Source organism: Mus pahari, chromosome 14, assembly GCF_900095145.1.
Source record: "Mus pahari chromosome 14, PAHARI_EIJ_v1.1, whole genome shotgun sequence".
Classification (NCBI taxonomy): domain Eukaryota; kingdom Metazoa; phylum Chordata; class Mammalia; order Rodentia; family Muridae; genus Mus; species Mus pahari.
Genome location: NC_034603.1, coordinates 74,438,807 through 74,452,405, shown reverse-complemented (window position 1 = coordinate 74,452,405; position 13,599 = coordinate 74,438,807). Strand labels below are relative to the sequence as shown.

The following is a 13,599-nucleotide window of genomic DNA, read 5'->3' as shown; positions in this document are numbered from 1 at the left end:
GCCCGCCTCCGGACCCATAGGGGGGCTGCGCTCGCGGCACCGCGGCAGCAGTCGGGGCAGGTGGGCCGCCGCCCAGGCTGAGGTGGCGCCCAAGACCCGGCTGAGCTCGCCCAGGGGGGGCGGCCGCAGGAAACAGCCGCCACCGCCACCGCCGGCCTCCGGCAGCAGCGCCAGCGGCCCGGGCCGGGGGGGCCGAGGAGGCGGGGGCGGCAGGACGGGGGGCGGGGGCGGCCACCTGGCCCGGACCACCCCGGCCCGCCGCTCCGTCAACAAAGTGGTGTACGATGACCACGAGAGTGACGACGACGACGAGGAGGAGGACATGGTCTCGGAGGAGGACGAGGAGGAGGAGGAGGATGGCGACGCCGAGGAGACCCAGGATTCGGAGGACGAGGAGGAAGATGACATGGAAGAAGACGACGATGACTCCGATTATCCGGAGGAGATGGAAGACGACGACGACGACGCTAGTTACTGCACGGAAAGCAGCTTCAGGAGCCATAGTACATACAGCAGCACTCCAGGTAACCACCCAGGCCGCCGGGAGACTCCTTCCCCACCTCCTCCCTCCCCCTGGCTTGCTCCCTCTCCAGTGCAGTGCATCCTGCTTCCTAGCTCCCCCCCTCCACCCCCCGGCCTGTTCCCCACGCGGAGGCCACGGCGCGTCTAGTGACAAAAAAAAAAAAATAGACAAAACAAAACTAGATTTGCAAGAGGAAAGAGGCGCATTGTTCAAAATGGAGATTGCATTGTTGCAGTTTGCAGGCCACAGACTCGTTCGCTCTTCTTCTCCCCCCCACCCCCTCCTTTATCCTCTTCAAAATTTGTGCCAAGTGAGGTGTCTCCACCAGGCAGGATTGAAACTTTGGCACACAAGTATCCATTGAGTTCGTCTTTCTCCCCTTGTTTTGCTACGAGTATTTTATTTATTTATTTTTGCAATGAAAGAAGCCTTCTGCTTTGCAGACCGTTGCCTGTCGAATACGTTTTGTTTTCGATTTGAAAGAAAAAAATGATCTGTTCCTTAAAAGAGAGAATTTAGATCGTGGTAGCACACCTAGAGGTGCTCCCTTCCCTACCCCCTAGTTAGCTAGTTTGCTAAGTGTTTTGGAGGAAGGGTTGTTCGGTGAGCAGGCGCTTCCTGAGGTCCTGAGCGCTTGTCTGTGTTCTTCGAATTACTCGTGGTCGCGTGCAACAGTTGCTGGTAAATGCTGGTTAAAGAGCAAAGCCGCAAACTAGACCAAACCAAGTTTGGCAGTCCTTCTGATTTAAAAGTACTTTGGTTAAGTTCCAAAGAAAAGTATACCACCACGGGGCCGAGTGTCCTAACCAGTTTGGTCTTGGCTTTGCGTGGGCGATGGCAGTTTCGTGGCACCTGTTGCTGAAGATGTGTGGTTGATCATCTAGGCGCAATTGCCAAAGATGAACTTTTTGAAGTCACGGTATAGGAGTGTCAGATTGAACCCGACAGGACTTTTTCTCGTTATTCTGTTTCTGAGGAAAAAGCCCTTCTGGATCAGCAGTGGGCTTCATCACTAGTGGTGAATTCTCGGATGTTTTCTCGAATAATTTCTTGAGGTGGGCCCTGAGATTTGGGTCAAGTAAAAAGCACACGTGCAATTGTGCCTTTGTATTAAATGAATAGTTATTGGGGAGGGAGGGGAACCTTAACCTGTAGCAACAGACTTTCAGGCTTTTTCTTAAATTTCTATTAACCTGGATTGATAAAATTAAGATCTAATTGTAAGGACATTTACAAAGTAAGTGAGGACATATGAGGGTCTTTCCTATGAGAGTCTGTCATACCGTTTTCAGAGAAGATGAGGGTACTAGGAGTGGTTAAATTTAAGTGTTTTCATTTATAACTGCTTAAGTTCCTAACTGCTGCAAGTATGAGAATTAAGCCAGATTAGATTGGTTAACATCAAGTGAAAAAAGCTAGTTTCCTTTGCCTGTCTTGAAGAAGGTTGCCTATTTTATGGGGCCTGGAGGGAAGCTATCTTTTAGCAAGTTTAATTTCTTGCCAACTTAGTTTAGTGTGTCTTTTATAGTACTTTAAGAAATTACGCGTTGGGCATCTGAATCAAGAGCTCAAAATTGAGCTGAAGACGGCAGTAGCGGAGGAAGTTAGTTTTTGAGTTAGGACTGAAGCATTTTGGCAGGGTAGTTCCGCTACCTTTTAACTCCTTGAAGACATGGCCAACAGTACTGATGAACTGAAGGCCATGAAAATGCTGAATTAAATTGAAATTTGTGGTTAGGGATCATTTTTAAACAACGGTGTAGAATTTGGGTGCTTTTTTCTTTTTCTTTTTAAAGATTTATTTATTNNTTATACATAAATACACTGTAGCTGACTTCAGACACACCAGAAGAGGGCGTCAGATCTCAATTACAGATGGTTGTGAGCCACCATGTAGTTTCGGGGATATGAACTCAGATCTTCAGAAAAGTAGTCAGTGCTCTTACCCGCTGAGCCACCTCTCCAGCCCAGCCATTATTCTTCTTGAATGACACAGGCTACCTCTGTGTACGCTTGTCCTGTGATTATGTGAAGTAATAACTTTAGGAGTAACTTTTGCTCTTAAACATTCTGTAGCTCTTAACAGACATTCATACTGTAGATATGCATAAAAAGACTGATTGGATAACTTGCTGTTAGTAGGTGGGAAATTTGATAATTCTCAAGTAGGTGCCATAACTTAAATGTTCAGTTTTTGAGAAACTCAAGTTGGTGTAAGTCACTAGATTTGGATAAACACTTCAACCGGTAACTTCCTAACAGCAGACAGTATACTTTTTAAAGAGTAACCTTTAAAAAGATGTATTTTCATTGTTTTTTTTTTTTTTTTTAATTATGAGTATGTCTATGTGAGTGAGAGTGTATGCACCTGGTATAGGTGTCTGCAGGGACCAGAGTGAACTGGCGTTTCAGATGGTCTGAGAGCTGTGTGACATGGGCGCTGGGATCACACTCGGGCCTTCTGGAAGGGTAGCAAGGGCTCCTGTTTAAACCGCTCTTTCATGTGGGCTGCCAGGCCTGCCTTTTCCTTTCTTTATTGGCTTTATTAACTCGAGTGTTTGGTCTTTTGAAACAAATTACTCCTTCAGATGATTGTAAAAGCATGTTACGTTTTGTGTTTTTGACTTTTAAAGTCTGTCCACTTGTTTTTAGTGAGTATCCATGCTGGGAGTGATTTGCTGAAACCAGGATATTGTGCCATTAGTTTTTATAGTTGGTCCTTCTGGAAGGAGACTTTTAGGTCAATGTGTATATTTGTTTTTTGTTTTTGTTTTTGTTTTTGTTTTGTTTTGTTTTGCTTTTTTTTTTTTTTTTTTTTTTTTTGAGACAGGGTTTCACTGTTTAGCCCTGGCTGTTCTGGAACTCACTCTGTAGACCAGGCTGTCCTGAAACTCAGAAATCCACCTGCCTCTGCCTCCCAAGTGCTGGGATTAAAGGCGTGGGCCACCACTGTCTGGCCACTGTGTATATTTGTAAAGTGTAGATTAAGATACACTTAAGCTACTCCAGAACAGGCAGAGCTACACAGAGAAACCTTGTCTCAAAAATGCCAAAAGAAAAAGAAAGATACACTTCTAGCAGGTCCAGCTGGGTGTGGTGCTCCACACCTTTAGTCCTAGACCTCTGGAGGCAGAGGATTATGAGCTTGAATATGGTCTGTAGTCTGGTCTATATAACAAGCTCCAGTACAGCCAGGACTACATAGAGAGACCTTGTCTCAAGAGAAAAGAAAAGAAAGGCAGGTCCAAAGGAGGAAAGTTGGGGGATAGCGCTGTATGCTATACAATCAAGGCTAAAGAGCAATGTGCTTTCGGTAATGTAGACTAATTTGATTAGTTTTTGTAGTTTAGAACATTGGCTTGAGTATTACTGGCAAATTAAGTCCCTAGCATAAGAGCTGTGTATGTAGTTCACCTGGTACAGTGCTTGTTTAGCATGCATGGAGCCCTGGCTTCTATTTCAGCACATAAGCTGGGGTTGTTGGGGTGGGGGTGGGGGTGGGGGCTTCTAATCCCAGCACTGTGGATGTGGAGACAGGAGGAGCAGTAGTTCACAGTCATCTTTAGCTACATAGTGATATACACAGCTTGAGTTACTGTTAGACCAAGTACCTTAACTATCTATTTAGTATACAAGTAGATACTATTAAATAAGATTCTTAAAAAATAGGTTTCTAGCCCGGCAGTGGTGGCACATGCCTTTAATCCCAGCATTTGGGAGGCAGAGGCAGGTGGATTTCTGAGTTCGAGGCCACCCTGGGCTACAAAGTGAGTTCCAGGACAGCTAGGGCTACACAGAGAAACCCTGTCTCAGAAAAACCATTAAAAAAAAAAAAAAAAAAAAAAAAAGGTTTCTAATATCACAGATATCACTGACCTCGTTTTGTTTTTGTTTTTGTTTTTGTTTTTGTTTTTGTTTTTTTGGTTTTTCGAGACAGGGTTTCTCTGTATAGCTCTGGCTGTCCTGGAACTCACTTTGTAGACCAGGCTGGCCTCGAAACACTGACCTCTTTTTTGAGTACTCTGAGATAATGTAACATTTGCTGCAGACTGGCTTAGTGTTACTGTTGCTTTGATGAAAGAACAAGACCAAAAGTAACTTGTGTGGCTCACAGATCCTAAATCACAGTTCACTCTGGGAAGCCAAGGCAGGAACACAAACCTGACTGGAACCTGGAGGCAGGAGCTGATGCAGAGGCTAAGTAAGGATGATGAGGCTTGCTCTCCCATAGCTTGCTCGACCTGCTTTCTCACAGCATCCAGAAGCCAGGCCGGGGATGGCACCACTCACAGTGGGTTACCCCTGCCCCCAGATCACTAATTAAGAAAATGTTCTACCGCTTTGTTGACTTACAGCTGGGTTTTCTGTGAGGCATTTTCTCAACTGAAGCTCCCTCAGCCATCCTCTCAGATGACTCCAGCTTGTGTCAAAGTGACATAAACTAACTAGCACACAGATAGTCTTAAAGTCACAGACATAGAACTAACTAGCACACAGATAGTCTTAAAGTCACAGACATAGAACTAACTAGCACACAGATTGTATTAAAATCACAGACTTTAAAAGCTCATTCTTTACTTATTTGTGTGTGTTCTCCGGTCAGGGCTTCTCTGTGGAGCCCTGGTTGTCCTGGAACTTGTTCTGTAGACCAGGCTTTAAATTCAGAGACAACCCCTGCCTCAGCCTCTGCCTCCCAAGTGCAGGGTCTGAAGGCAAGCTCCACCTTTTCTGGCTTTAAAAGTTTATTTTATTGAGGAATTTTTTTCCTTTTGTGACAACAACTTATTCTAGGCTGGCATGATCTCACTGCCACCCTCCCGCCTCAGCCTCTCAAGCACTGGCATTAGGTGCATGCCAGCACACTGCTGATTTCTTTCTTTTTGTGGAGGAAAAAAACCCTTTTTCCCACAGGGCAACCACTACTGATTGATGCTGGTTATCAATCAATGCAAACCTGAAACTGTCTCAGTTTGCTTGAGTTAGATGCATTTGGTTGAGTACTTTGATTGATTGATTGATTGATTGATTGATAAAGGCTTGGGGTAGGGGCCTGGAGGTCTGGCCCGGTGCTTTGGTGCACATGTTTCTCCTGCAGAAGTCCCAGGTCCCGGGGCTGGTGAGATGGCTCAGCGGGTAAGGGCACTGACTGCTCTTCCGAAGGTCCTGAGTTCAAATCCCAGCAACCACATGGTGGCTTACAGCTACCGGTCATGGGATCTGACGCCTTCTTCTGGTGTGTCTGAAGTCAGCTGCAGTGTAATAATAAATAAATCTTTGGGCCAGAGTGAGCAGGGCCGACCAGCCCTAAAATTCAACTCCCAACAACCACATGAAGGCTCACAACCATCTGTACAGCTACAGTGTACTCACACACATTAAATAAATAAATAAATAAATAAATCTTTAAAAAAAAAAAAGAAGTCCCAGGTCCCATTCCCAGTGCTCATTCCCAGTGCTCACATGGTGGTTCACAACTCCAGTGCCAGGGAGACCAATGCCCTCTTCTCAACTCCTAGGGCACCAGGCACCCACAGGGTGTGCATTCCATACACACAGCTAAAACACTCATTCATATAAAATAAATAAACCTGAAAAACACATATACTAAGAAACCCCTCATACAGTTAGTTTATTTGCTGGTATATTGAGAAGAATTGTATTGAAAAATCTGTTCTATCTCTCTACCCCCTTCACCTACTTTGTGTACTAGGGGTTTTGAACCTAGGTAGACAAGGGTTCTGTATTCTATATGCCCAGCCTGTTTGTTTATTTATTTATTTATTTATTTTGGTTTTTCGAGACAGGGTTTCTCTGTGTAGCCCTGGCTGTCCTGGAACTCACTCTGTAGACCAGGCTTGTCTCGAACTCAGAAATTCACCTGCCTCTGCCTCCCGAGATTATTTATTTATTTATTTTATCATTTTTCTTGAGATTATTATTTTTTTAAGGTAGGATCTTGTTAAGTTGCCTAGAGTTTGACAGTCTTTCTGCCTTAGCTTACCAAGTAGTGTATACTACCAAGCCAAACAAAAAAATCAGATTTTTTTTCGCCCTTCCTTTTCAAAAAGGATCTCACTATGTATCCTTGACTGGCCTAGAATGAACTCATTGTGTGACCAGGTTGGCCTTGAACTTGTGTTGATCTTTTTCAGCCTCCTCAGTGCTGGGATTACAGGGATATACCACCATGTGCTGCACAGAAAGTGCATTTTCAGTAGACATTGGGCAGAGTTTGGACAGCACTTTGAAACTTAGCATTTCTGATAAAAATGAAATGTTTGAGACAGAATGGCCCTTGCCTGAGACTTCTGGGAATATTTAGCTATGATTTTGAAATTTGGCATCTTTTATAACTTAAAAACAAAATCCTGGTGTCCTGGGAGCCTTAATGATTTATGTCCTCAAAGGATTATGACAGCAGAGACTGGTGGCAGAGATACTCTGAATGAGCTGTAGGTTTCCCCAGAAATAGAGAGCAGTATTCCACTGGTGGTATTTCCTCCTTCAGAGACACCAAAGTGTGTCTTTTCAGTATACGCACAATTCCGTATTGCTTTAAGGGAGGTAACAAGTAGAGACTTAGAGAATATGGAAGGCAGCATCTACACTCTTTAGGGGCTGGTTGGTGTGGGCAGAAGCTTCCTGGGCCTGCTTGTAAGGAGGGAGGCGGGGGAGGAGCAGCATGATCTCAGCACTGATAGTCAAGTGTGGGCAGAGGCCAGTGATGTTTAGCAAGAGCTGGAGAGAATCAGAAGTTAACTGTGAAGCTGCAGTGATGCCCTGTGCTGGGCAGCTCCCTGGGGAGGCAGGCTGGCCATGTGCTTGCTCTCTTCCCCTGCCTGCTGAGTTAAGGATTGGGCAGTGGGCTGACCCCAGGCATTATTCCCAATCCGGAACACTGAGTTGAGGTGTGGTATTCTCATCAGCAGTACCTCGTGTGGAAGCTTGGCTTCTTCCTGCCACACATTAGGTCACAGAGATGTGCTGTAAAGCCTCCCCTACACTGAGAGGTGCACCTGAGAGGTGGCCTGAAGCCTTTTCTGTCTCTCTCACAGATCTGTGTTCCATGCTTCATTCTGGTCCAGGAATCAGTCAGAAGATCTAGGGATAGTGGGATATGGTCTCAGCGATGAGCTAGACTCCTCTTCTCCAGGGCTCAGTGGCAAGGCTAGGAGGAAATGAATTTTTTTGTAGTGCTGCTTGGCAGCTTAGTCCTGGAGTTTCTTGGCCTTGACCCTTAAGTGTAGAGAAAGAAAGCACCAGCCGCACCTCTGGGAGAAGGAAGGCTGTTTGACCACCAGCACCTGTGGAGGTTAAACTTGAGAATTAAATGGGGGCCCGGAGGGTTACTATAGTCAGGCCACATGGTCTGTGAGTACCGGTGAGGCATGTCCTATGTCTGTGAGGGTAAGCAGGCTTGTCTGTGGTTCAGACTCACCTGCTCCTCTGGTCCCTGCCACAGGCACATTTGGAAATGGGGCAAGTGCAGCAGAATCTAGGAGGTTGACATCAGGAGCTCTGGTCCCTTTTGTTAGGCTGAGACCCAGTTCTTGTGACTGTAGCTGGCAGGGGGCATCACATCACAGATTGACAGGCTGTAGGACCTGGGCAGCAGCGGTCTGGTGAGAGACCAGGAAACTTGGTCTGCTCTGCTTAGACTCTTTTTTTTTTTTTTTTTTTTTTTTTTTAAGATTTATTTTATGTATATGAGTACACTATAGTTGTCTTCAGACACACCAGAAGAGCGCATCGGATCCCATTACAGATGGTTGTGAGCCACCATGTGGTTGTTGGGAATTGAACTCAGGACCTCTGGAAGTGCAGTCAGTGAGTGCTCTTAACCACTGAGCCATCTCTCTAGCTGTGAAACTTTTTAAAAAAAAGATTTCTTTAGGTGTTTGAGTGTTTTATCTGCATGTATATATGTGTATCAGTTACATGCCTGGTGCCTAAATAGGTCAGAAGAAGGCATTAGATCCTCTGGAACTGGCAGTTTGGATTATTATGAGCCTCCATGTGGGCACTGAGAACTGAACATGGGTCCTCTGTAGCAACAGGAACCCTTAGCTCCTGAGCACCCTTACCAGCCCCCATTATTATTATTTTGAGACAAAATCCCCTTTATAATCCAGTTCTGGCCGGGAACTCACAGCAGTTTGCCCGCCTCAGCCTTCCTACTGCTAGATTATAAGTATGCGCTACCACACCCAGTGTGGAACTGAAATCATGTGGGAAGAATGGTGCTCAGCACCCAGGAGCACACATGCCCATAATTCTAGAACCCAGGCCAGGGGCCAGAAAGGAATGAGAAAAAGATACACACAGGCCTAGGCACAGTGAAGCCGGGATTGGGTGGGGTTTTGTAGCTGAGGCAACCTTGCTTGCTCATCAGGTGTAGCACAGGGCGAGGGGTTACTAGCCCATAGGAAGTGTCAGCAGTCTCAGGCTGTAAATACCCACATGGAGGGAATGTATTTGCTATTCTTTGTACGCACTGACCGATTTTTATAAGCACTCCTATTTGAATTCCTGAGGAGAGCTTTGCTATTCCTCTTGAGTCTGGTTCATATGGGTAATGGCTTTGCCAGTTCCTGTGAGTCTGTTAACCTTGGAGTCCTTCATAGGCAAAACCCATGTCACCATACACATTCAGTCAGGGTTCTTGCCACTCTCTACATGACACTTGAAGGCAGGATCATGAGTTCAAGGCTAGCCTGGGTACAGAAAGAAAAAGGAAGCAAGGAGTGATGGCCTTTAATCTTAGTATTTAGAAGCCAGACCTGGTGGCACATGCCTTTAACTCAGGAGGCAGAGGCAGAGGCAGAGGCAGGCCGATCTCTATAAATTCGGCGCCAGTCTGGTCTACAGAGTGAGTTCCAGAACAGCCAGCCTACATAGGGAGACCCTGTCTCAAAAAAACCAACAAAAAATCCTATTACTTGAGAGGTGGACCCAGAGATATTAAAAGGAGGGGAAGAAAATACACTATTAAATTAATTGTATTGTTTTACATTTATTTATTTTTCAGGTGGCAAATGTGCCACAGGGGTTTGTGTTAGGGTCAGAGGACAACTTGTCTATCTGTCCTTGCACCATGTAAGTTCAGGAATTGAATCAAGTTCTTAGAGCATCAGGCTTGGCTACAAACCCCTTTTATCCGAGGAGCTGTCTTGTTACCTTTGCTGGCTTATGGCTAATGTTACTTTGTTTTGCTGCAGCATTTCAATATTTCTGATTCCCTAACGGTGCTCAGTAATAGGAATAACTATCATCTAATGGACCTTGACTAATCTGATGAATGATTTTAAGCAATATTTATGAACTATTTTAGGTTTTCTTTTACTTTTTTTTTCTTTAATTTTTTTTGTTGTTGTTTTTGTTTTGTTTTGTTTTTGTTTTTAAGGTTTTTTGAGACAGGGTTTCTCTGTATAGCCCTGGCTGTCCTGGAACTCACTTTGTAGACCAGGGTGGCCTCGAACTCAGAAATTGCCTGCCTCTGCCTCCCGAGTGCTGGGATTAAAGGCGTGCGTCACTACGCCCGGCTTTTTCTTTTTTTTTTTTTTTTTTTGATGAGTGCTGGGTACATGCTCTTTCTCTGACCACCAGCCCTAACCCTATCCACTCCTCCCACCCCCTGCAAGATTCATTCATGATGTACCCCAGGTTAGCTTTGAACAGGGAAGCATATATCCAGCACTTGGGAGACTTAAAGCAGGAGGGTGAGTTCAAAGCCAGCCTGGACTACCTAGTGAAACAATGTCATAAAGCAAAAAGATGTGATCCTGTATTATATAGCCTTTTTCATTTTTTTCTTTTCTGGGACAGGGTCTCTGTGGCCCTGGTCACCCTGGGACTTGATCTATAGGCCAGGCTGCCCTTGAGCTCACAGACATCAGCCTGCCTTTGCCTCCCTAATGCTAAAATTAAAGGCATGTGCCACCAGCACCTGGCTTTAGCATAATGTTTTAGAAATTCATATTTTATACCATGTATAGTATTTGAATGACACACTGTTTTCTATGAGTTTCTCAAACTTTGCCTGTTTATTTCTTGAGTCCATAGGCATTTGAATTATTTCTATTTGGTTGTAAATAATTTGCTGTGGAATTTATGTGATGTTTGTTTGTCTGGCATATTTCTTTCAGGTGTATATACCTTGAGGTGTAGGTAGGTGGAACTCTGTGAGTTTGAAGCCAGCCTGAGCTATGTGTGAGTTCCAGGACAGTCAGGGTTACAAAGTGAGACCCTGTTCCAAGAAAACAACTAAAAGTATTGACTTCTACTTTGAAGTGGATGTATAAAGCAGTGGGTTTCATTATGACGTCTACATATGTGTGCCAATGTGATTATGGCATCTATATACGTGTGCCAGTGTGATTATGGTGTCTACATACGTGTGCCAGTGTGATTTTTTTTCACCTGCTGGTGTGGTATTTCTCGTTCCCTTGCAGATTGAGTTGTGGGTTTTTGTTTTACCAACAGGGTCCTTGTAATAGCTCAGGATGCTCTTCTACTCATGTGCGCTCTCTCTGTCTTAGTGTCCTGTATGCTGGGGGACAGGTACCAGCTACTCTGCTTGGCAGTCAACTTTTTCTTTCCTTTTTTTCTGCTCCTTTTAGGGTGGCCCTAGGTCTGTGTAGAGGCAAGTGCTCTACTGCGATACATCCTTAGCCCTTTGCAAACTCAGCTTGTTTGTTAGTTTGTTTATTTATTTAGGGTTTTCAAGGTAGGGTTTCTCTGTGTAGCCTTGGTGTCTCCCATCTGTAGACTAGGCTGTAGAACTCAAAGATCCACTTGGCTTGGGCTGGAGAGATGGCTCAGTGGTTAAGAGCACCGACTGCTCTTCCTAAGGTCCTGAGTTCAAATCTCAGCAACCACATGGTGGCTCACAACCATCCATAATGAGATCTGACCTCTTCTGGTGCATCTGGAGACAGCTACAGTGTACTTAGATATAATAATAAATAAATAAATCTTAAAACCTGGCTCTGTCTCCTGGGTGCTGGGATTGAAGGTGTGCACCACTACTCTGCCAGTTTACATGTTGTTTGTTTTTTTTTTTTAAAGATTTATTTATTTATTATATGTAAATACACTCACTGTAGTTGTCTTCAAACACACCAGAAGAGGGCATCTGATCTCATTACAGATGGCTGTGAGCCACCATGTGGTTGCTGGGATTTGAACTCAGGACCTTTAGAAGAGCAATCAGTGCTCTTAACCACTGAGCCATCTCTCCAGCCCCAGTTTACATGTTTAAAATCACATTTGTTTGGTGTGTGTGTGTAGAGGTGACAGGACAACTTGCAGGAGTTGGTGTTCTCCTGTACCATGTATCCTGGGAATTGAACTTGAGTCCTCAGGCTTAATTGGCAAGTGCTATTTACTCTCTGCTCTCTCCTTAGACCCTGCAGCTAGCCACAGTGGTGGGTTTGGTTTTTTAACTTTATGTATATGCGTGTTTTGCCTACATGTATGTCTGTGCATTCCTGGTGGAGGCTGTCAGACCCTGGAGTTATAGAGGTGAATGTGAGCCACCCTGTGGATGCTGGGAATTGAACCAAGGTCCTCTTAACCAGTGCCAGGAGGCATATCTCTACCCACCCCCAATAATCTTTTCTTTTCCCACCCTTCCCCTCTCTTTCTCTCCTCTCCCCTCCCCTCCCACTTGGTAGAGCTGGGATGTTAATGTTACTCAGTTGGTAGAATGCTTTTCTGGAATGTACAAAGCACTGAGTTCTATTCCCAACACTGCCTCTCTCTACCATCAGTAGGCAGGGAGGCTCTTTAGGGCCTGACTCTACCTAGCCTCTAGTTTGCAGAGGACTCCTTTCACTCTCTAGTTCCAAGCTACTCAATGTGGTAGCTGTTTAAATGTAAATTAACTAAAATGACCTAAAATTGGAACCTCCTGTCCTCAGTGGTAGGAGGTATCTTGCAGGTGATCAAGAGCCATTTGGGTCATTGCTGTTACTGGGTGCAGGAGGTCTTACTCTGTGGGGTTGGTGACAGTTTACTTAACACCTCTGTCTCTGGCCTTTTGTTTGCTCCAATCTTGTGCTACCTTTTGGCCTTGGTAGTGTGGCTGTGTCCCCCTTCAGTGTGGCCTTGGTAGTGTGGCTGTGTCTCCCCCCCCCCAGTGTGGCCTTGGGAGTCTGCCTGTGTCCCCCTTTATTGAGGCTGTTTGCAGAGCATTGTTTATTAAGATGATGAAGTGCAGTAAGATTTTGGGGTCATCTTTAAGGTACTTACAAATTACTAATTGTTCTGGGTGGTCAGGGAAGAGGCAGCCAGTTAACAGTGTTAGAAAATCTGGCACAAACTTTATCAAGTCTTGATATTACACACACACACACACACACACACACACACACACACACACTTCGTTGAAAAGTTAAACTTGGTAGCTCAGATGTCCTGTGTTGTAAAAGTTATATGTAAACTAGATTGTGAACTACTAGGTGTCCCAGGGCATTCTACATATAAAATCTCTCAGGATCTCTCACGTAGTTTAGCAACCAGTTCATTCCTTGTTTTCCTTGGTGGGGTTCTTTTATGACCTAGTGATGAAGTTGTTCTTAAATCTGCTAGGACAGTTCCTGTTCGGCTTCTCCCTGGCCGTGGCTGTGTCCTGTGATTCATAGGCTTGAGAGACAGTGTAGCCAAGTGGTGCACACCATGGTACTCTGTAGCAGATGCAGCTTCTGTGTGCCTGCGAGTGCAGCTTCTGCTCAGTGCTTGCACGTTCACATTGTCTCCTGCCAGGTCTGTTGGCAGTGTCTTCGCTTATGGAACCTAAAAAGAACTTCAGAAACACACATATTAATTGGTGTGGGATTTCTTTTCTCCTCCCTTCTGGCACATGCACACCACGTACAGATTTGTTTGAAGAAACAATCTACCATGACCATGTTCAACTTTCAAAGAGTTATTTAAAGACATTTTAAAAATTTGCTTTTGTTTCTAGAGTTTTTTTTTTGTTTTTTGTTTTTGGTTTTTCGAGACAGGGTTTCTCTGTTTAGCCCTGGCTGTCCTGGAACTCACTTTGTAGACCAGGCTGGCCTCGAACTCAGAAA

General features: G+C 44.9%; 1 protein-coding gene across 9 annotated transcripts in view; it reads left to right on the top strand.

The window, feature by feature from the left end:
* Positions 1-6: 6 nt before the first annotated feature.
* Bptf (bromodomain PHD finger transcription factor) overlaps positions 7-13,599 on the top strand; it is a 101,662-nt gene continuing 88,069 nt past the window's right edge. For 7 of the 9 annotated variants that reach the window (XM_029546504.1, XM_029546503.1, XM_029546502.1 and 4 more), the window contains exon 1: positions 237-524. In XM_029546504.1, coding sequence (XP_029402364.1) covers positions 323-524 — 202 coding nt within the window. In that variant the 5' untranslated portion in view covers positions 237-322. Of the gene's footprint in view, positions 525-13,599 lie in introns of all 9 variants that reach the window. The other 2 variants (XM_021213479.2, XM_021213478.1) reach the window with 1 other exon arrangement.